The sequence below is a fragment of the Lissotriton vulgaris genome, chromosome 1_1 (assembly GCF_964263255.1).
Source record: "Lissotriton vulgaris chromosome 1_1, aLisVul1.2, whole genome shotgun sequence".
Taxonomy (NCBI): Eukaryota; Metazoa; Chordata; class Amphibia; order Caudata; family Salamandridae; genus Lissotriton; species Lissotriton vulgaris.
The window spans coordinates 1,667,866,515-1,667,889,572 of record NC_141685.1 but is presented as its reverse complement, the minus strand read 5'-3'; the positions used below and the strand labels follow the sequence as shown (position 1 = coordinate 1,667,889,572).

Here is a 23,058-nt window from a genome sequence, read left to right as displayed (position 1 = left end):
CTCTATCTCTATCTCCTCTATCTCTATCTATCGTCCTCTATCTCTATCTCTATCTCTATCTCTATCTCTCGTCCTCTATCTCTATCTCTATCTCTATCTCTATCTCTATCTCTATCTATCGTCCTCTATCTCTATCTCTATCTCTATCTCTATCTCTATCTCTATCTATCGTCCTCTATCTCTATCTCTATCTCTATCTCTATCTCTATCTCTATCTATCGTCCTCTATCTCTATCTCTATCTCTATCTCTATCTCTATCTATCGTCCTCTATCTCTATCTCTATCTCTATCTCTATCTCTATCTATCGTCTCTATCTCTATCTCTATCTCTATCTCTATCTATCGTCCTCTATCTCTATCTCTATCTCTATCTCTATCTCTCGTCCTCTATCTCATCTCTATCTCTATCTCTATCTCTATCTCTATCTCTATCTATCGTCCTCTATCTCTATCTCTATCTCTATCTATCGTCTCTATCTCTATCTCTATCTATCGTCCTCTATCTCTATCTCTATCTCTATCTCTATCTCTATCTCTATCTCTATCTCTATCTATCTCTCTATCTCTATCTCTATCTCTATCTCTATCTCTATCTCTATCTCTATCTATCGTCCTCTATCTCTATCTCTATCTCTATCTCTATCTCTATCTCTATCTCTATCTCTATCTCTATCTCTATCTCTATCTATCGTCCTCTATCTCTATCTCTATCTCTATCTCTATCTATCGTCCTCTATCTCTATCTCTATCTATCGTCCTCTATCTCTATCTCTATCTCTATCTCTATCTCTATCTCTATCTCTATCTCTATCTCTATCTCTATCTCTATCTCTATCCTCTATCTCTATCTCTATCTCTATCTCTATCTATCGTCCTCTATCTCTATCTCTATCTCTATCTCTATCTCTATCTCTATCTATCGTCCTCTATCTCTATCTCTATCTCTATCTCTATCTATCGTCCTCTATCTCTATCTCTATCTCTATCTCTATCTCTATCTCTATCTCTATCTCTATCTCTATCTCTATCTCTCTATCTCTATCTCTATCTCTATCTCTATCTATCGTCCTCTATCTCTATCTCTATCTCTATCTCTATCTATCGTCCTCTATCTCTATCTCTATCTCTATCTCTATCTCTATCTCTATCTATCGTCCTCTATCTCTATCTCTATCTCTATCTCTATCTCTATCTCTATCTCTATCTCTATCTCTATCTATCGTCCTCTATCTCTATCTCTATTCTATCTCTCTCTATCTCTATCTCTATCTCTCTATCTCTATCTCTATCTATCGTCCTCTATCTCTATCTCTATCTCTATCTCTATCTCTATCTCTATCTATCGTCCTCTATCTCTATCTCTATCTCTATCTCTATCTCGTCTCTATCTCTATCTCTATCTCTATCTCTATCTATCGTCCTCTATCTCTATCTCTATCTCTATCTCTATCTATCTCTCTACTCTATCTCTATCTCTATCTCTATCTATCGTCCTCTATCTCTATCTCTATCTCTATCTCTATCTCTATCTATCGTCCTCTATCTCTATCTCTATCTCTATCTCTATCTCTATCTCTATCTATCGTCCTCTATCTCTATCTCTATCTCTATCTATCGTCCTCTATCTCTATCTCTATCTCTATCTATCGTCCTCTATCTCTACTCTATCTCTATCTCTATCTCTATCTCTATCTCTATCTCTATCTCTATCTCTATCTCTATCTCTATCTCTATCTCTATCTCTATCTCTATCTATCTCTATCTCTATCTCTATCTCTATCTATCGTCCTCTATCTCTATCTCTATCTCTATCTATCGTAACTATCTCTATCTCTATCTCTATCTCTATCTCTATCTCTATCTCTATCTCTATCTTCGTCCTCTATCTCTATCTCTATCTCTATCTCTATCTCTATCTATCGTCCTCTATCTCTATCTATCTCTATCTCTATCTCCACTATCTCTATCTCTATCTCTATCTCTATCTATCGTCCTCTATCTCTATCTCTATCTCTATTCTCTCTATCTTCTATCTAGTCTCTATCTCTATCTCTATCTCTATCTCTATCTCTATCTCTATCTATCGTCCTCTATCTCTATCTCTCTCTATCTCTATCTATCGTCCTCTATCTCTATCTCTATCTCTATCTCTATCTCTATCTCTATCTCTATCTCTATCTATCGTCCTCTATCTCTATCTCTATCTCTATCTCTATCTATCGTCCTCTATCTCTATCTCTATCTCTATCTCTATCTCTATCTCTATCTCTATCTCTATCTCTATCTATCGTCCTCTATCTCTATCTCTATCTCTATCTCTATCTATCGTCCTCTATCTCTATCTCTATCTCTATCTCTATCTATCGTCCTCTATCTCTATCTCTATCTCTATCTCTATCTATCGTCCTCTATCTCTATCTCTATCTCTATCTATCGTCCTCTATCTCTATCTCTATCTCTATCTCTATCTCTATCTCTATCTCTATCTATCGTCCTCTATCTCTATCTCTATCTCTATCTCTATCTCTATCTATCGTCCTCTATCTCTATCTCTATCTCTATCTCTATCTCTATCTCTATCTCTATCTCTATCTCTATCTATCGTCCTCTATCTCTATCTCTATCTCTATCTCTATCTCTATCTTCGTCCTCTATCTCTATCTCTATCTCTATCTCTATCTCTATCTATCGTCCTCTATCTCTATCTCGTATCTCTATCTCTATCTATCGTCCTCTATCTCTATCTCTATCTCTATCTCTATCTCTATCTCTATCTCTATCTCTATCTATCGTCCTCTATCTCTATCTCTATCTCTATCTCTATCTATCGTCCTCTATCTCTATCTCTATCTCTATCTCTATCTCTATCTCTATCTCTATCTCTATCTCTATCTATCGTCCTCTATCTCTATCTCTATCTCTATCTCTATCTATCGTCCTCTATCTCTATCTCTATCTCTATCTCTATCTATCGTCCTCTATCTCTATCTCTATCTCTATCTCTATCTATCGTCCTCTATCTCTATCTCTATCTCTATCTATCGTCCTCTATCTCTATCTCTATCTATCGTCCTCTATCTCTATCTCTATCTCTATCTCTATCTCTATCTCTATCTCTATCTATCGTTCTCTATCTCTATCTCTATCTCTATCTCTATCTCTATCTCTATCTATCGTCTCTATCTCTATCTCTATCTCTATCTCTATCTCTATCTATCGTCCTCTATCTCTATCTCTATCTCTATCTCTATCTCTATCTCTATCTCTATCTATCGTCCTCTATCTCTATCTCTATCTCTATCTCTATCTCTATCTCTATCTCTATCTATCGTCCTCTATCTCTATCTCTATCTATCGTCCTCTATCTCTATCTCTATCTCTATCTCTATCTCTATCTATCGTCCTCTATCTCTATCTCTATCTCTATCTCTATCTCTATCTCTATCTCTATCTCTATCTCTATCTATCGTCCTCTATCTCTATCTCTATCTCTATCTCTATCTCTATCTATCGTCCTCTATCTCTATCTCTATCTCTATCTCTATCTCTATCTCTATCTATCGTCCTCTATCTCTATCTCTATCTCTATCTCTATCTCTATCTATCGTCCTCTATCTCTATCTCTATCTCTATCTCTATCTCTATCTCTATCTCTATCTCTATCTCTATCTCTATCTATCGTCCTCTATCTCTATCTCTATCTCTATCTCTATCTCTATCTCTATCTATCGTCCTCTATCTCTATCTCTATCTCTATCTCTATCTCTATCTATCGTCCTCTATCTCTATCTCTATCTCTATCTATCGTCCTCTATCTCTATCTCTATCTCTATCTCTATCTATCGTCCTCTATCTCTATCTCTATCTCTATCTCTATCTCTATCTCTATCTCTATCTATCGTCCTCTATCTCTATCTCTATCTCTATCTATCGTCCTCTATCTCTATCTCTATCTATCTCTATCTATCGTCCTCTATCTCTATCTCTATCTCTATCTCTATCTCTATCTCTATCTCTATCTCTATCTATCGTCTCTATCTCTATCTCTATCTCTATCTATCGTCCTCTATCTCTATCTCTATCTCTATCTCTATCTCTATCTATCGTCCTCTATCTCTATCTCTATCTCTATCTCTATCTCTATCTATCGTCCTCTATCTCTATCTCTATCTCTATCTCTATCTCTATCTATCGTCCTCTATCTCTATCTCTATCTCTATCTCTATCTATCGTCCTCTATCTCTATCTCTATCTCTATCTCTATCTCTATCTATCGTCCTCTATCTCTATCTCTATCTCTATCTATCGTCCTCTATCTCTATCTCTATCTCTATCTCTATCTCTATCTCTATCTATCGTCCTCTATCTCTATCTCTATCTCTATCTCTATCTCTATCTATCGTCCTCTATCTCTATCTCTATCTCTATCTCTATCTCTATCTATCGTCCTCTATCTCTATCTCTATCTCTATCCGCCTCTATCTCTATCTATCGTCCTCTATCTCTATCTCTATCTCTATCTCTATCTATCGTCCTCTATCTCTATCTCTATCTCTATCTCTATCTCTATCTCTATCTCTATCTCTATCTCTATCTCTATCTCTATCTATCGTCCTCTATCTCTATCTCTATCTCTATCTCTATCTCTATCTATCGTCCTCTATCTCTATCTCTATCTCTATCTCTATCTCTATCTATCGTCCTCTATCTCTATCTCTATCTCTATCTCTATCTCTATCTCTATCTCTATCTATCGTCCTCTATCTCTATCTCTATCTCTATCTCTATCTCTATCTATCGTCCTCTATCTCTATCTCTATCTCTATCTCTATCTCTATCTATCGTCCTCTATCTCTATCTCTATCTCTATCTCTATCTATCGTCCTCTATCTCTATCTCTATCTCTATCTCTATCTATCGTCCTCTATCTATCGTCCTCTATCTCTATCTCTATCTATCGTCCTCTATCTCTATCTCTATCTCTATCTCTATCTATCGTCCTCTATCTCTATCTCTATCTCTATCTCTATCTATCGTCCTCTATCTCTATCTCTATCTATCGTCCTCTATCTCTATCTCTATCTATCGTCCTCTATCTCTATCTATCGTCTCTATCTCTATCTCTATCTCTATCTCTATCTCTATCTCTATCTCTATCTATCGTCCTCTATCTCTATCTCTATCTCTATCTCTATCTCTATCTATCGTCCTCTATCTCTATCTCTATCTCTATCTCTATCTCTATCTATCGTCCTCTATCTCTATCTCTATCTATCGTCCTCTATCTCTATCTCTATCTCTATCTCTATCTCTATCTCTATCTATCGTCCTCTATCTCTATCTCTATCTCTATCTCTATCTATCGTCCTCTATCTCTATCTCTATCTATCGTCCTCTATCTCTATCTCTATCTCTATCTCTATCTATCGTCCTCTATCTCTATCTCTATCTCTATCTCTATCTCTATCTCTATCTATCGTCTCTATCTCTATCTCTATCTCTATCTCTATCTCTATCTATCGTCCTCTATCTCTATCTCTATCTCTATCTATCGTCCTCTATCTCTATCTCTATCTCTATCTCTATCTCTATCTATCGTCCTCTATCTCTATCTCTATCTATCGTCCTCTATCTCTATCTCTATCTCTATCTCTATCTCTATCTCTATCTATCGTCCTCTATCTCTATCTCTATCTCTATCTCTATCTCTATCTCTATCTCTATCTCTATCTATCGTCCTCTATCTCTATCTCTATCTCTATCTCTATCTCTATCTCTATCTATCGTCCTCTATCTCTATCTCTATCTCTATCTCTATCTCTATCTATCGTCCTCTATCTCTATCTCTATCTCTATCTATCGTCCTCTATCTCTATCTCTATCTCTATCTCTATCTCTATCTATCGTCCTCTATCTCTATCTCTATCTATCGTCCTCTATCTCTATCTCTATCTCTATCTCTATCTCTATCTCTATCTCTATCTATCGTCCTCTATCTCTATCTCTATCTCTATCTCTATCTCTATCTCTATCTCTATCTCTATCTATCGTCCTCTATCTCTATCTCTATCTCTATCTCTATCTCTATCTCTATCTATCGTCCTCTATCTCTATCTCTATCTCTATCTCTATCTATCGTCCTCTATCTCTATCTCTATCTCTATCTCTATCTCTATCTCTATCTCTATCTCTATCTATCGTCCTCTATCTCTATCTCTATCTCTATCTCTATCTATCGTCCTCTATCTCTATCTCTATCTCTATCTCTATCTCTATCTTCTCTATCTCTATCTCTATCTCTATCTCTATCTCTATCTCTATCTATCGTCCTCTATCTCTATCTCTATCTCTATCTCTATCTCTATCTCTATCTCTATCTCTATCTCTATCTATCGTCTCTATCTCTATCTCTATCTATCGTCCTCTATCTCTATCTCTATCTATCGTCCTCTATCTCTATCTCTATCTATCGTCCTCTATCTCTATCTCTATCTCTATCTCTATCTCTATCTCTATCTATCGTCCTCTATCTCTATCTCTATCTCTATCTCTATCTCTCGTCCTCTATCTCTATCTCTATCTCTATCTCTATCTATCGTCCTCTATCTCTATCTCTATCTCTATCTCTATCTATCGTCCTCTCTATCTCTATCTCTATCTCTATCTATCGTCCTCTATCTCTATCTCTATCTCTATCTCTATCTCTATCTATCGTCCTCTATCTCTATCTCTATCTCTATCTCTATCTCTATCTATCGTCCTCTATCTCTATCTCTATCTCTATCTATCGTCCTCTATCTCTATCTCTATCTCTATCTATCGTCCTCTATCTCTATCTCTATCTCTATCTCTATCTCTATCTCTATCTCTATCTCTATCTCTATCTCTATCTCTATCTCTATCTCTATCTCTATCTCTATCTCTATCTATCTCTCTATCTATCTCTCTATCTCTATCTATCGTCCTCTATCTCTATCTCTATCTCTATCTATCGTCCTCTATCTCTATCTCTATCTCTATCTCTATCTCTATCTCTATCTCTATCTATCGTCCTCTATCTCTATCTCTATCTCTATCTCTATCTCTATCTATCGTCCTCTATCTCTATCTCTATCTCTATCTCTATCTCTATCTCTATCTCTATCTCTATCTCTATCTATCGTCCTCTATCTCTATCTCTATCTCTATCTCTATCTCTATCTATCGTCCTCTATCTCTATCTCTATCTCTATCTCTATCTCTATCTATCGTCCTCTATCTCTATCTCGTCCTCTATCTCTATCTATCGTCCTCTATCTCTATCTCTATCTCTATCTCTATCTCTATCTCTATCTCTATCTCTATCTATCGTCCTCTATCTCTATCTCTATCTCTATCTCTATCTATCGTCCTCTATCTCTATCTCTATCTCTATCTCTATCTCTATCTCTATCTCTATCTCTATCTCTATCTATCGTCCTCTATCTCTATCTCTATCTCTATCTCTATCTATCGTCCTCTATCTCTATCTCTATCTCTATCTCTATCTATCGTCCTCTATCTCTATCTCTATCTCTATCTCTATCTATCGTCCTCTATCTCTATCTCTATCTCTATCTATCGTCCTCTATCTCTATCTCTATCTCTATCTCTATCTCTATCTCTATCTCTATCTATCGTCCTCTATCTCTATCTCTATCTCTATCTCTATCTCTATCTATCGTCCTCTATCTCTATCTCTATCTCTATCTCTATCTCTATCTCTATCTCTATCTCTATCTCTATCTATCGTCCTCTATCTCTATCTTCTATCTCTATCTCTATCTATCGTCCTCTATCTCTATCTCTATCTCTATCTCTATCTCTATCTATCGTCCTCTATCTCTATCTCTATCTCTATCTCTATCTATCGTCCTCTATCTCTATCTCTATCTCTATCTCTATCTCTATCTCTATCTCTATCTCTATCTATCGTCCTCTATCTCTATCTCTATCTCTATCTCTATCTATCGTCCTCTATCTCTATCTCTATCTCTATCTCTATCTCTATCTCTATCTCTATCTCTATCTCTATCTATCGTCCTCTATCTCTATCTCTATCTCTATCTCTATCTATCGTCCTCTATCTCTATCTCTATCTCTATCTCTATCTATCGTCCTCTATCTCTATCTCTATCTCTATCTCTATCTATCGTCCTCTATCTCTATCTCTATCTCTATCTATCGTCCTCTATCTCTATCTCTATCTATCGTCCTCTATCTCTATCTCTATCTCTATCTCTATCTCTATCTCTATCTCTATCTATCGTTCTCTATCTCTATCTCTATCTCTATCTCTATCTCTATCTCTATCTATCGTTCTCTATCTCTATCTCTATCTCTATCTCTATCTCTATCTATCGTCCTCTATCTCTATCTCTATCTCTATCTCTATCTCTATCTCTATCTCTATCTATCGTCCTCTATCTCTTATCTCTATCTCTATCTCTATCTCTATCTCTATCTATCGTCCTCTATCTCTATCTCTATCTATCGTCTCTATCTCTATCTCTATCTCTATCTCTATCTCTATCTATCGTCCTCTATCTCTATCTCTATCTCTATCTCTATCTCTATCTCTATCTCTATCTCTATCTCTATCTATCGTCCTCTATCTCTATCTCTATCTCTATCTCTATCTCTATCTATCGTCCTCTATCTCTATCTCTATCTCTATCTCTATCTCTATCTCTATCTATCGTCCTCTATCTCTATCTCTATCTCTATCTCTATCTCTATCTATCGTCCTCTATCTCTATCTCTATCTCTATCTCTATCTCTATCTCTATCTCTATCTCTATCTCTATCTCTATCTATCGTCCTCTATCTCTATCTCTATCTCTATCTCTATCTCTATCTCTATCTATCGTCCTCTATCTCTATCTCTATCTCTATCTCTATCTCTATCTATCGTCCTCTATCTCTATCTCTATCTCTATCTATCGTCCTCTATCTCTATCTCTATCTCTATCTCTATCTATCGTCCTCTATCTCTATCTCTATCTCTATCTCTATCTCTATCTCTATCTCTATCTATCGTCCTCTATCTCTATCTCTATCTCTATCTATCGTCCTCTATCTCTATCTCTATCTCTATCTCTATCTATCGTCCTCTATCTCTATCTCTATCTCTATCTCTATCTCTATCTCTATCTCTATCTCTATCTATCGTCCTCTATCTCTATCTCTATCTCTATCTATCGTCCTCTATCTCTATCTCTATCTCTATCTCTATCTCTATCTATCGTCCTCTATCTCTATCTCTATCTCTATCTCTATCTCTATCTATCGTCCTCTATCTCTATCTCTATCTCTATCTCTATCTCTATCTATCGTCCTCTATCTCTATCTCTATCTCTATCTCTATCTATCGTCCTCTATCTCTATCTCTATCTCTATCTCTATCTCTATCTATCGTCCTCTATCTCTATCTCTATCTCTATCTATCGTCCTCTATCTCTATCTCTATCTCTATCTCTATCTCTATCTCTATCTATCGTCCTCTATCTCTATCTCTATCTCTATCTCTATCTCTATCTATCGTCCTCTATCTCTATCTCTATCTCTATCTCGTCCTCTATCTCTATCTATCGTCCTCTATCTCTATCTCTATCTCTATCTCGTCCTCTATCTCTATCTATCGTCCTCTATCTCTATCTCTATCTCTATCTCTATCTATCGTCCTCTATCTCTATCTCTATCTCTATCTCTATCTCTATCTCTATCTCTATCTCTATCTCTATCTCTATCTCTATCTATCGTCCTCTATCTCTATCTCTATCTCTATCTCTATCTCTATCTATCGTCCTCTATCTCTATCTCTATCTCTATCTCTATCTCTATCTATCGTCCTCTATCTCTATCTCTATCTCTATCTCTATCTCTATCTCTATCTCTATCTATCGTCCTCTATCTCTATCTCTATCTCTATCTCTATCTCTATCTATCGTCCTCTATCTCTATCTCTATCTCTATCTCTATCTCTATCTATCGTCCTCTATCTCTATCTCTATCTCTATCTCTATCTATCGTCCTCTATCTCTATCTCTATCTCTATCTCTATCTATCGTCCTCTATCTATCGTCCTCTATCTCTATCTCTATCTATCGTCCTCTATCTCTATCTCTATCTCTATCTCTATCTATCGTCCTCTATCTCTATCTCTATCTCTATCTCTATCTATCGTCCTCTATCTCTATCTCTATCTATCGTCCTCTATCTCTATCTCTATCTATCGTCCTCTATCTCTATCTATCGTCCTCTATCTCTATCTCTATCTCTATCTCTATCTCTATCTCTATCTCTATCTATCGTCCTCTATCTCTATCTCTATCTCTATCTCTATCTCTATCTATCGTCCTCTATCTCTATCTCTATCTCTATCTCTATCTCTATCTATCGTCCTCTATCTCTATCTCTATCTATCGTCCTCTATCTCTATCTCTATCTCTATCTCTATCTCTATCTCTATCTATCGTCCTCTATCTCTATCTCTATCTCTATCTCTATCTATCGTCCTCTATCTCTATCTCTATCTATCGTCCTCTATCTCTATCTCTATCTCTATCTCTATCTATCGTCCTCTATCTCTATCTCTATCTCTATCTCTATCTCTATCTCTATCTATCGTCCTCTATCTCTATCTCTATCTCTATCTCTATCTCTATCTATCGTCCTCTATCTCTATCTCTATCTCTATCTATCGTCCTCTATCTCTATCTCTATCTCTATCTCTATCTCTATCTATCGTCCTCTATCTCTATCTCTATCTATCGTCCTCTATCTCTATCTCTATCTCTATCTCTATCTATCGTCCTCTATCTCTATCTCTATCTCTATCTATCGTCCTCTATCTCTATCGTCCTCTATCTCTATCTCTATCTATCGTCCTCTATCTCTATCTCTATCTCTATCTATCGTCCTCTATCTCTATCTCTATCTCTATCTATCGTCCTCTATCTCTATCTCTATCTCTCGTCCTCTATCTCTATCTCTATCTCTCGTCCTCTATCTCTATCTCTATCTCTATCTATCGTCCTCTATCTCTATCTCTATCTCTATCTCTCGTCCTCTATCTCTATCTCTATCTCTATCTATCGTCCTCTATCTCTATCTCTATCTCTATCTATCGTCCTCTATCTCTATCTCTATCTCTATCTATCGTCCTCTATCTCTATCTCTATCTCTATCTCTATCTATCGTCCTCTATCTCTATCTCTATCTCTATCTCTATCTCTATCTCTATCTATCGTCCTCTATCTCTATCTCTATCTCTATCTCTATCTCTATCTATCGTCCTCTATCTCTATCTCTATCTCTATCTCTATCTATCGTCCTCTATCTCTATCTCTATCTCTATCTCTATCTATCGTCCTCTATCTCTATCTCTATCTATCGTCCTCTATCTCTATCTCTATCTCTATCTCTATCTATCGTCCTCTATCTCTATCTCTATCTCTATCTCTATCTATCGTCCTCTATCTCTATCTCTATCTCTATCTCTCGTCCTCTATCTCTATCTCTATCTCTATCTCTCGTCCTCTATCTCTATCTCTATCTCTATCTCTCGTCCTCTATCTCTATCTCTATCTCCATCTCTCGTCCTCTATCTCTATCTCTATCTATCGTCCTCTATCTCTATCTCTATCTCTATCTCTATCTCTATCTCTATCTATCGTCCTCTATCTCTATCTCTATCTCTATCTCTATCTCTATCTCTATCTCTATCTCTATCTATCGTCCTCTATCTCTATCTCTATCTCTATCTCTATCTATCGTCCTCTATCTCTATCTCTATCTATCGTCCTCTATCTCTATCTCTATCTATCGTCCTCTATCTCTATCTCTATCTCTATCTATCGTCCTCTATCTCTATCTCTATCTCTATCTCTATCTCTATCTATCGTCCTCTATCTCTATCTCTATCTATCGTCCTCTATCTCTATCTCTATCTCTATCTCTATCTATCGTCCTCTATCTCTATCTCTATCTCTATCTCTATCTATCGTCCTCTATCTCTATCTCTATCTCTATCTCTATCTATCGTCCTCTATCTCTATCTCTATCTCTATCTCTCGTCCTCTATCTCTATCTCTATCTCTATCTCTCGTCCTCTATCTCTATCTCTATCTCTCGTCCTCTATCTCTATCTCTATCTCTATCTATCGTCCTCTATCTCTATCTCTATCTCTATCTCTCGTCCTCTATCTCTATCTCTATCTCTATCTATCGTCCTCTATCTCTATCTCTATCTCTATCTCTCGTCCTCTATCTCTATCTCTATCTATCGTCCTCTATCTCTATCTCTATCTCTATCTCTATCTCGTCCTCTATCTCTATCTATCGTCCTCTATCTATCTATCTATCTATGTCCAGCCGATGCGTTTCGTGTAGACACACTTCATCAAAGGGCCACGGACTACCCGGATGGCCGCTCACTGCAGAAACAATCAGGCACTACGATTACCATCAGGCCCTTGGTGGGGCCATGCCCACGAAGGCGGAGATGTGGTGATACTGGTAAAAGGCCGAGGAGTTTACCCCGAGAAGTCCGTGGCCCTTTGATGAAGTGTGTCTACACGAAACGCGTAGGCTGGACTACATGCTGTGGCGCGCAACGTTGAACCTTTGCTGTGTCCCTTTGAAATAAATGTTGGCGGATGAACATACCTGTTTGTGGGCCCTCTATCTACAGGCAAAACTTTGTTGGGATAGTTTACGGCTTGCCTGAGCCGTGGAGGATGCCCCGTTGTTGTGAGACATACCGCGACGATGCCAATCGCCGCCGCAAGGTGAACAGGTGCCGGTTTCATTAGGGATGAAGCACACAGCGAGGACTCATGCTGTGCCCTACCACCCACATGGGTTTGAAATTTACATTGGGGGTTTACCCGGATGGCCGCTCACTGCAGAAACAATCAGGCACTAAGATTACCATCAGGCCCTTGGTGGGGCCATGCTCACGAAGGCGGAGATGTGGTGATACTGGTAAAAGGCCGAGGAGTTTACCCCGAGAAGTCCGTGGCCCTTTGATGAAGTGTGTCTACACGAAACACGTCGGCTGGACTACATGCTGTGGCGCGCAACGTTGAACCTTTGCTGTGTCCCTCTGACATAAATGTTGGCGGATGAACATACCTGTTTGTGGGCCCTCAATCTACAGGCAAAACTTTGTTGGGATATATATATATATATAATATATATATATATATATATATATATCACATCACACACATACACCCTATGATAATCAGCGTGCCAGGTCCAAAGTAAAACATCTTCCCTTACACGTTCCAAAGCTTATAGAAATTTATTTCACCCGGCTGTGAGTGTCTTCTCGCCTCACGGCAACTTTTTGTATGCATTATATGCGGCAGCCTGGCCGCAGAGAAGCCGCCGCCGCGATATTACATGGAGCCCCCGACTTTTGAAGTGTTCGAGTTGGAATGGGGACAGCAGGGATCGAACTTGAAGGACCAGCGTTCCCGGCCCGGAGGCCCACTGGGGTGTTATGGAAATTTTATACAGATGTGGCTGCAACGGAACCCACTGGGGTATTATATGGCTCTGGTATTGAAGAACTACAGGTACCTGCATGCAGAGAGTGAACCCAGGTGTGGGTAATCAAAACAAGCGCATGCGCTAAAAGTACCTATGAGAGCGTTGACTGCAATCTGCCTCTGACGAAGGAATGCCAAGCTCTGAAACGCGTAAGGGAAGATGTTTTACTTTGGACCTGGCACGTTGAATACCATTGAAATAGAAATTTATTTCACCCTGCTATGAGTGTCTTTTCGCCTCAGGGCAACTTTTTGTATGAAAAAAAATATATATATATATATATATATATATATATATATATATATATATATATATTAGTGTTAATAGCCTCTACACGATAAACTGGATGCACACAGTAACTAATTATGAGGCAAACAGGGGAGAGGATGTAGCCAGAGCGGTCAACCTCGAAGCTGGGGAACTGGGTTAGAGTCTCAACATCCTGTGATTCTGAGCAAATCCCTTAATCGCCCCATGGTTAACAAAAAAATTAATGTGTGTCTATTCGTAACAAAACTGGTGCTCATTTAAAGCACTCTATTACCCGATGTCTCGGGTCTAGTTTGCGCTATATTAAACTCTGGAAAAAAAAAATGACTCCCCAAAATCTAGTACTCCAGTGAAAGTATAATACTAGGCTTCTCTTCTCTTAAAATTACATTGCCATAAGTTTCCAACTGCTCAAATTTCCTGACCATAGTTTAATCTGCTATTAATGTGATGCAGCAGTGGAAATCAGGATATTCTACCAGATTTAATCCCATGAACCAGCTTCTACCCTTTAACATATCATTCCAAAAATAATGTAGGTCGCTGACTCGGCGGCACACCCTCTCGTTCAGGCGCACCGTGTAATGACCAGCAACCTTGCGGACTTTGTAGTGAAACTGCAATACACGGTCCCCCCCCAGCTGTTGGATTTCCACCATGGTTTGAGGAGCGGCAAGGGGAGAGAGGAGGCGAAACAAATCGCCTGATCAAGAGGTTGAAAAGAGGCTTTGTTTCATCCTGCGGGGCACCTGAGCTGGAGTGTGGCCCTTAACCAGACAATTGGGACATCACCTGATGTTAGCAGTGTCCTGTCACTGCACAGGCACACTTGAGGACTACGCCTTCCAGCATGCATCTGCTCAACAGGAGGAGTGTGAGGGGCGAGTACATCCCATATTGGAGGAGGAGCTCGATGACGCCATCCTGGGTGCAGTCTATTCACCACCTGGAAGCCATCTGACCCCCAGAGCGAGCGTGGAGTTTGTGAAACCGGCACTGATGAGAGCCATTGGAGGCTTGAAACGCGTATGCCTGAGCGTTTCAGGAACTACTTAGCACCACGCGCAAAACGAAAATCAATAAAGCAGCTTGTCTTCACCCTCAGAGTTGTGTCGCGCTTTTTCCTACCTGGGAACAGGCATTGAACTTATACATATATATATATATATTAGTGTTAATAGCCTCTACACGATAAACTGGATGCACACAGTAACTAATTATGAGGCAAACAGGGGAGAGGATGTAGCCAGAGCGGTCGACCTCGAAGCTGGGGAACTGGGTTAGTCTCAACATCCTGTGATTCTGGGCAAATCCCTTAATCGCCCCATGGTTAACAAAAAAAATAATGTGTCTATTCGTAACAAAACTGGTGCTCATTTAAAGCACTCTATTACCCGATGTCTCGGGTCTAGTTCGCGCTATATTAAACTCTGGAAAAAAAAAATGACTCCCCAAAATCTAGTACTCCAGTGAAAGTATAATACTAGGCTTCTCTTCTCTTAAAATTACATTGCCATAAGTTTCCAACTGCTCACATTTCCTGACCATAGTTTAATCTGCTATTAATGTGATGCAGCAGTGGAAATCAGGATATTCTACCAGATTTAATCCCATGAACCAGCTTCTACCCTTTAACATATCATTCTTAAAATAATGTATTTTTAAGACTGCTCTAAAGCATATGTATGAATGTACCAGGTGCTAATTTGCAGTTCCAACAGAAATCTGAATAAGGCACCATCACAACAGCCATCTTGACTAGTGTACACTACGCACAAAAGAATATTCTTAGTTGTGCATATCATAAAATGGGTAGAGGTTTGCCCTAATGACTCCCTCAGACAATCTTCCACATCTGCCTATTGATTTGTCATCTTCATTTTCTTCTCTTCACCACATTTTCATTTATCCAAGCGCAGGTAGCTTTTCCTGTTTATTCACTTAATCTTTACTAATGCTCATTGTGTAATTTTGTTTGTTCTCCTGTTGATCTTTTCTTCCGATTAAAAAAAAATATATATTTTTTACCCATGCCAAAGTCATGACTAACTAATTTGAATGCCACTTTCAAAAATAGTTTTCTTTTGATGTCTTCTGTCTCTCGCCTACAGGTCTGGCAAAATGATCTGCTCTTACTACAACATCACATACTGGCCTCTCTGGTATATAGGTAAGCTGTTTATTTTTGATAAGTGTGAGAACTGAATGAGCATTTATGAAGCACAGGAAAAACCTAGAAAGGTATCTAGGCCCTTGCCAGAAGGACAATTGTAGTCCAAATTAACCATTACAAAAGGGCAATGTTTTCAAGGATTTCTGAAATGAAAGTTTGTTTGAGAGGATTCTGGCAGGGGATTGTTGATGCTTTATACTCCAGGAAGGAAAAGGCCAGAAGTTTGAGACCAGAGATGGGAATGAGAGTAAACATGTTACACAACTGTAAGTCTAGTTTCAGCATGTCAAAGTAGTTGCCATTGAAGCAAATACAGTCACATGATCTAACGTAGTAGACTTCTGTTGGCAGCTATTATTTTCAATTTTTAGTGGTTTGAGACCCACACTTTGACCTGGATCCTCAGCAGTCATATCTGTGTGTTAACTGGCTGTCTATTTGGCATTTCTGTTGAGCAATTGTTAAACCTGAGTGACTCTGCGGATCTTAAACACTTTCCTGAATTGGGTTGGTTTCGATGTGGATCAGGTGGTTGCACAGCCTCTAGAGCTTTGATGTGCCAAAGTGTCCTGCTTCTATTGAGTGGGTCTTAACATAGGGGTATTGGGAGACTTGTGCAGATTGTACTGCTCTTTGCTCTGTCTAAAGTCTGTAAAGCCTGCTTAGTAATGTAGGAAGTGTTCTTGCTGCTTTTCATTTGTTTATTGTCGAGTTGGTAGTTCAATAATTAAGATTTACGCTGATTTCAGTTAAAGTCGCTTGTTGTGTAGAAAGGGATACTCTTGAGTTTCATTAAATGAAGCACATTCTGCCCCCTTATATTACCAACTTGATATAGAAAATGATAGGGTATGCAAGATTGTGTAGCAGACTATCCCCTTTAGAATTTTGATTCTTTCTTTAAACAAGTACAATTTGTCAGTCGTAAAGATGGACACTGTATTTTGATGTGCCAATACCATTTAGTTCACAGAGACATGCACACCTAGTTTGTTGCCTCATACCTTGTCTACTGTTTGATGGTTGGTGGTGATTGTCTTGCATGTTGCAGCTTAACATGAGATTGTGATTTATTTACTGTTTGTCACTACTGCTTTGGAAGAAGTAGTTAATTGTTGGATTGATTGTGTGGCTGCATTGCTCAGCGTTCATTGCAGATGTTTGGAGCTTTTCATATGATTGTGAAAAGGTTAGTATTTGCAGTTGTCTGATCCAGAATATTGTACCAGGGTTTAGCACTATTCAGTGCTCTCTTTGATGGTTTGACTTGAGTGTATAGGTTTGTATGGGACCAAAAATCTCCTCCCTTCCTCTTTTCTCTGCAGGTCTGTGACTCTGGTGATCTTGCTTCCAAATTTCCTTCTGGACATACGTATGCTTGTTAGGGGGCAGCAAAGATGCCCCTTTAAGCTCAAAGAAAGGAGACAAATAGCTAATTGTTTAACCGCATGCGCGCTAGCGGGTTTTCCCGCTGTGCGCTGAAATGTGAAAATCGCGGCTTTTGTGACAAAGCCAGCTCGTCATGCGCGCAGCGCAGGTAACGCCCATGACGAGCTGGCTTTGTCATCCGCAGCGAAGGGGTTAATATTACAATTCAACCATACTTGAATAGATGGGCACAAGCCATTATAATATATCAGATGAAACGTCTCCTGAATGTACTGTTTTGAGTTGGTAATGTTATTTTCATATTTCTTGCAGAGCTTGCACTTGCTTCTCTCTTTAGCCTAAATGCCTTGTTTGACTTCTGGCGGTACTTTAAATACACTATGACTCCTACAAGCCTCATCCTGAGTCCCTCGCAGCAGTTGCTTCTTGGAGTACCTGACAGCCGTGAGTATACTTTGATGCCTAAGGCTTCCTCAGCGTGAGTGTATGTTGTTTTAAGCATACAAGATCTTCTACAAAGTTTGCATTCAACTTCTAGCCTAAAAAGCATACCTGTGCTCTGCTTGAAGGCAAAATCTGTATTTGCAAAATGTCAAGCTTTCAAGCCTAGTGAGGGTTTTGTGACATTAGCCTGATTTAACGGGAAAAATGTGTTAGTTGAATGTTATGCTTCCTGGTCTGTTCTTTAGTATGGAACCCTTTGATTCATTTGGTAAGCAATGTACCCAGTCTCCTGCAAAGTATTCAAGCTCAAAACTGTATCCAAAGCAGAGATTGTAAAATAGATTGTAAATCAGAAGCCCTCGTTAAATTTATTTAGTTCTGATTTCATTTTTTTATTTTTTTATAACCAGGTTCATTGATTTTATAGGAAACCAACAAAAAACGCCAGGTTTTTGTACATTCGACCGTTCAAGGCAAATACAAGAGAACATCACCTCAGTAAAGAGGCATTGAAAAGCAAGACAGAGATGAAGACGGTGCTGCACCCAATCCCAAACTCAAATGTACATTGGGGTATTAGTCCTCCACTACTCCAACCCATATGCCCCACGTTCTGCGAACTTTCTTTGGACAACCTCTTGCCCCATACAGGGGTTGCTCCTGAGCAGCGCACCAGTCCACCCCTCTGCGCCAGCGCGTCATGGTGGGAGCAGTCGATCTGAGCTAGTTTGCCGCAATGTCCCTTTTGGCAACCATCCATGCTGTGTTGAGAGAGCTTTTCAGCCCTGGAACCATCCAGCCCATCAGTGACGCCTAGTAGAACATTCATAGGGCTAAGAGGAACTTCCCAGCCCAGAACCTCAGTAAGTTCCCCGTTACTGACTCCCAGTAGCACGTAATTACGGGGCAACACCTCACCATGTGATAAGTCAGCCTGTGGATGGGTACAGCGGGGACATGATGCATCAGATCGGAGTCCAGCGTGGAAAAGACGCTGCGGCGTAAGATAAGCAGTATGAAGATAATATACTTGAACCAAGTTAAGCCTTGCCGAGGCCGTGACTGTCTTGGGAGCCATCAATGCGTCTCTCCAGTCAGCGTCGTCAAAAGACCCAAGCCAACCCCCCCCACATCTGTCTGAGGTGCGAGAGTGTGTTAGGGGTGTTATTCATGAGGGAACGATAAATGCGAGAGATTCCCCCTTCCCCAAATTACCAGTCATGGTCTGGGCTTCGGGCGGACTACATTCGGGTAAGGAGATGCCATCTGAAATGTGGGAATGGAGGGCATGGCGTATCTGTAGGTATCTGTAGAACTGGGAAGCGTGAAGGGGATAGTGTGTTTGGAGTTCTTGGAAGGTGCGGATGGGACTCCCACCCCAGATGTCGCCCAGCTGGGAGACACCAATGAGGTCCCACGCTCCAAAGCCCGAGATGTTGACAACTTCGCGGAGCCATGTGCCGCACCACAGTGGGGTATGTTGGGTCAGTTTTCCCAACCATTGGGTGTGGCGCAGAGCCACTCGCTAGGCCAAAAGCACCCAGTGGGTAACCTCCGGCATGGTTTGGTCGATAGTGCTCCCGTAAAGCATACCTTGAAGATTAGAAAGGCCCATGGTGTGCAATTCAAAGCGATATGCCGGGTCAGACCAGCCACCATTAAACCAGTCTTGTACGGTGAGGAGCAGAGTTGCTAGATAATTACGGTAGAGGTTAGTCATTCCCCAGACCTCCAGCTCTCGAAACCACGACCGCGAGAAGGAAAGGTTTGTATTCTGGAGTACATAAAGGAACCTAGGCAGGACAATTATTTAGAATAAGGCTAGCCTACCCATAGGGTTCAGAGGCAGAGTTTGCCACCTAAGGGAGGTCAGCCCGGGCCTTCTTAACTAATGGGGGGAACGTTAAGCGGCCATGCAAGATCGGGGAGGAGGTCAATCCAAATCCCCAGATACTTGAAGGACTGTCGCTGAAGGGGTGTCGATGGCTGCCAGTCAAAGCATTCCCTTGATAGGTGAAGGGGGGCCATCACTGATTTAGCAGAGTTCAAACGGAGGCCGGATGTTCGCTCGAAGAGAGTCAGGGCCCAGAGGCATCGGGGTGCTGACCGCGCCCGATCTGCTAGGAACAGTAGGATCCATCCGCATAGAGGGCGATCTTATCTTCCTCTAAGCCCGGCCATCTCCAACCCATTAGGAGACGGTCAGACCGTATAAGACAACGCAAATGGAAGGGGTGAGAGGGGGCATCCCTGCCTTGTGCCTCTGCCGATGGGAAAGGAATCAGACAGGGCTCCAATGACTAGCACCTGGGCTCTAGGTTTACAGTCGAGAGTCTTGACCAGGCCACGGAAAGGGGCCCCAAAACCCAATTCCATCAAGACCTCTTCCAGACAACGCCAGTCCGCAGAGTCGAATGCTTTCTCAAAGTCTATGAGAAGGAAGGATAGATACGGGGATAACTGTTGCCGGTTTGCTAAAGCAAGGTGGAGGCGTCGAAGACAATGCCGGGTTCCCCGGCCGTGATTTTTTCCAGAGCCAAGATGCCGACCTGACGTGGTCCCCATTAAATTTCAGCACTTGTGTTCGATACACAAGGTTTGGTGTTCCTTCTTCGTGTTCACTGTGGAGATCCATTGAGAAAATAAAGTGGACGCTCTCATATTTGAAGTCTTTGTCCTGAAGAAGACCCCTAAAGTACCCATGGGTCGAAACGCCGTCGACGCTTGAAATGTGGCCTAAATAAGAGAAGACACAATTGTTGTATTGTGTATTTTTATACCAGTTGTTTTGTGTTTTTTCTCTGCCATTGTTTGTTCAGTTTACACTTGTCAGTGTTCACACTTTTATCATTTTTTGTGTAACTGTATGAGCGCCATTAATATTATATTCATTTTTTATTTTATTTCTTATTGAACCTACATTAAATTTTATCTTTTGATATAATTGTGGTACATGGTTATTGTGAAATTTACTCTGCACTGGTTTTTCTTCTGTTTAACTATCTTCTGTTTTATATTGTTCTTCATTTTGTTATTTTGGCTCATGAACCACTGTTGGAATACAGTATGTAGTGCCCCAGGTTCTTGTTTTAGGGTTGCCCTTGTTGTTTGTAAAGGGTTCACCGGGAGGGCATAAACCTACACTGGTAGAGTCGACCAGTAGAGTCGACCAGTTTGGCCAGGTGCGGTCATACGTGTTTAGCTAGGACCGAGGCAAAGATTTTGAGCTCAGAGTTAATTAGGGAAATAGGGCGGTAGTCGGGGCAGTGCCTCGAGGGAGGTTGGGACTCTGGGATCACCACAATGGTGGCAGTATCTGTCTAAGGACGGAAGGAGCCCCGATCAGATGTCTCCGGGGTATTCCTCCAGGAGGTGGGGGGATCAACACATCCTGGTAGGACGCTTAAAACTCCTGCGGAAACCCGTCTGGCCCTGGTGTTTTACCCGCAGCCAGGCGTGAAATGGCATCACCAACCTCCCTTAGGGTTATCGGGAGATAGAGATCCTCCGACTCACTAAATCGCGGGAGGGAAAGGTGTTTGTACTGGAGAAGTTCCAAGAGCGAGAGAGTGGGAAGCTGTTCAGCATAAAGAGCAGCGTAGTAAGTGGCACAGCACTGGGCCACTGCAACGGGGGCTCAGTTGCTCACTCCATCCAAGTCAAGCACTTTAGGGATGATGCGATTGGCCATGGGATAGGTGGCCAGGCGGTGCTGGAGTTTCCAGTTTTTGTCTCCCCAGCCATATACGTGCGCCACGGAGGACCTCCACAAAAGTTTGGCCTCCTCCAAGGAGATCTGCTTGATCTCGTCCCTGAGAAACGCAAGTCTCCTGTCCTCTGCCTCGGAGCATCCCTCCGGAGGCTGAGCCTCAATTAGAACAGCCTGGGCCTTCAGGAGTGTGAGATGGGAGTCCTGCTTCGCACGTTTGAATTTGAGTTGGCCGTTGGCAAAACCCCTGATGGTGGCCTTACCAGCTTCCTATAGGGTGCCAGGGGAGGTAACCGACCCGTAGTTGGCTGTAAAAAAATGGCGGAGCTCATCCCCCCACTTAATCCCTGAAACCCTTATCCTGAAGAAACCACAGGCGTTCAGCCGCCAGATCCGGCTTGAGGCCGCAGGAAGACTGCCCAACCATGATACTCCTGGTGAGTGGTCTGCTAACTAAACAGCTTGTGCCCGTGGTACAATCTCTTATCAATCTCTCCCTTACAGAGGGTGAAGTTTCACAGGAGTGGAAGGTCGCCAAGGTCAGACCTATCCGCAAGAACTCCCTGGACAGACCTTTCCAACATTCAAAACCTTCGCCCCATCTCACTTCTTCCATTTTTGAGCAAACTAATGGAGAAACATGTTAATACCCTCTTTCCAACTTTGTCGAACTGACTGGATGTTTAGACTATTCCCATTCCGGTTTTAGGCCCAAATACAGCACAGAATCTGTGTTACTTGCAGTTACAGATAACATCAGAATGTCCCTAGACAAGGGCCATTCTATGATTCTGGTGCTGTTGGAGCTATCCGCAGCGTTCAACACAGTTTCGCACAGTGTTTTGCTCAAAAGATTGGAAGAGGTGGGGCTAAGAGAATCCGCCTTACTATGGATGAAGAGTTTTCTGTCTGATCGCTCCCAGAGTGTTAATCTTGGCTCATATCGTTCGGCTCCTATGGAATTGACCAAGGGAGTACCTCAGGGCTCATGTTTGAGCCCAACATTATTCAACATCTATGTTGCTCCCATGGCCAATCTCCTGAGGACATATGGGTTCATCCCCATATCATATGACGACGATACGCAGCTTCTTGTCCCATTTAACAAATTTACGGCTGCAGACCAGTGGGCCTTCTCCAATGGGATGAGGGCCATATCACAATGGATGGTAAATAATTTCTTACATTGCAACGTGGAAAAGAAAGAGGTATGCTCTTTGGAGAGGCCCCCCTCTTATGGACTCCAGACTGGTGGCCATTTGATTTGGGCTCTTATCCTGCTCCTAAGCTCACATTTAAAAATCTGGACATTCGCCTAGACCAGGCCCTCAGCCTGAAGGAGCATGTTGCCCAAACAGCTGGCTCCTGTTTTCATGTAATAGGCCTACTCCGCCGAGTTTTTCCTCTACTTCCTGATTCTCGTAAAACTCTAGTCCAGGCTCTGGTATTAAGCCGCCTGGACTATTGTAATGGCCTGCTGATATCAGCCAATGA

At 40.9% G+C, this 23,058-nt stretch overlaps 1 protein-coding gene across 2 annotated transcripts in view; it reads left to right on the top strand.

Moving 5' to 3' along the window:
- The window catches only part of TMEM209 (transmembrane protein 209), a 344,927-nt gene that overhangs the window by 54,499 nt on the left and 267,370 nt on the right, over positions 1 to 23,058 (top strand). For both annotated transcript variants that reach the window (XM_086918908.1, XM_086918907.1), the window contains exons 4-5: positions 15,961 to 16,019; positions 17,724 to 17,855. In XM_086918908.1, the coding sequence (XP_086775034.1) occupies positions 15,961 to 16,019; positions 17,724 to 17,855 (191 nt within the window). The remainder of the gene's footprint in view (positions 1 to 15,960; positions 16,020 to 17,723; positions 17,856 to 23,058) is intronic.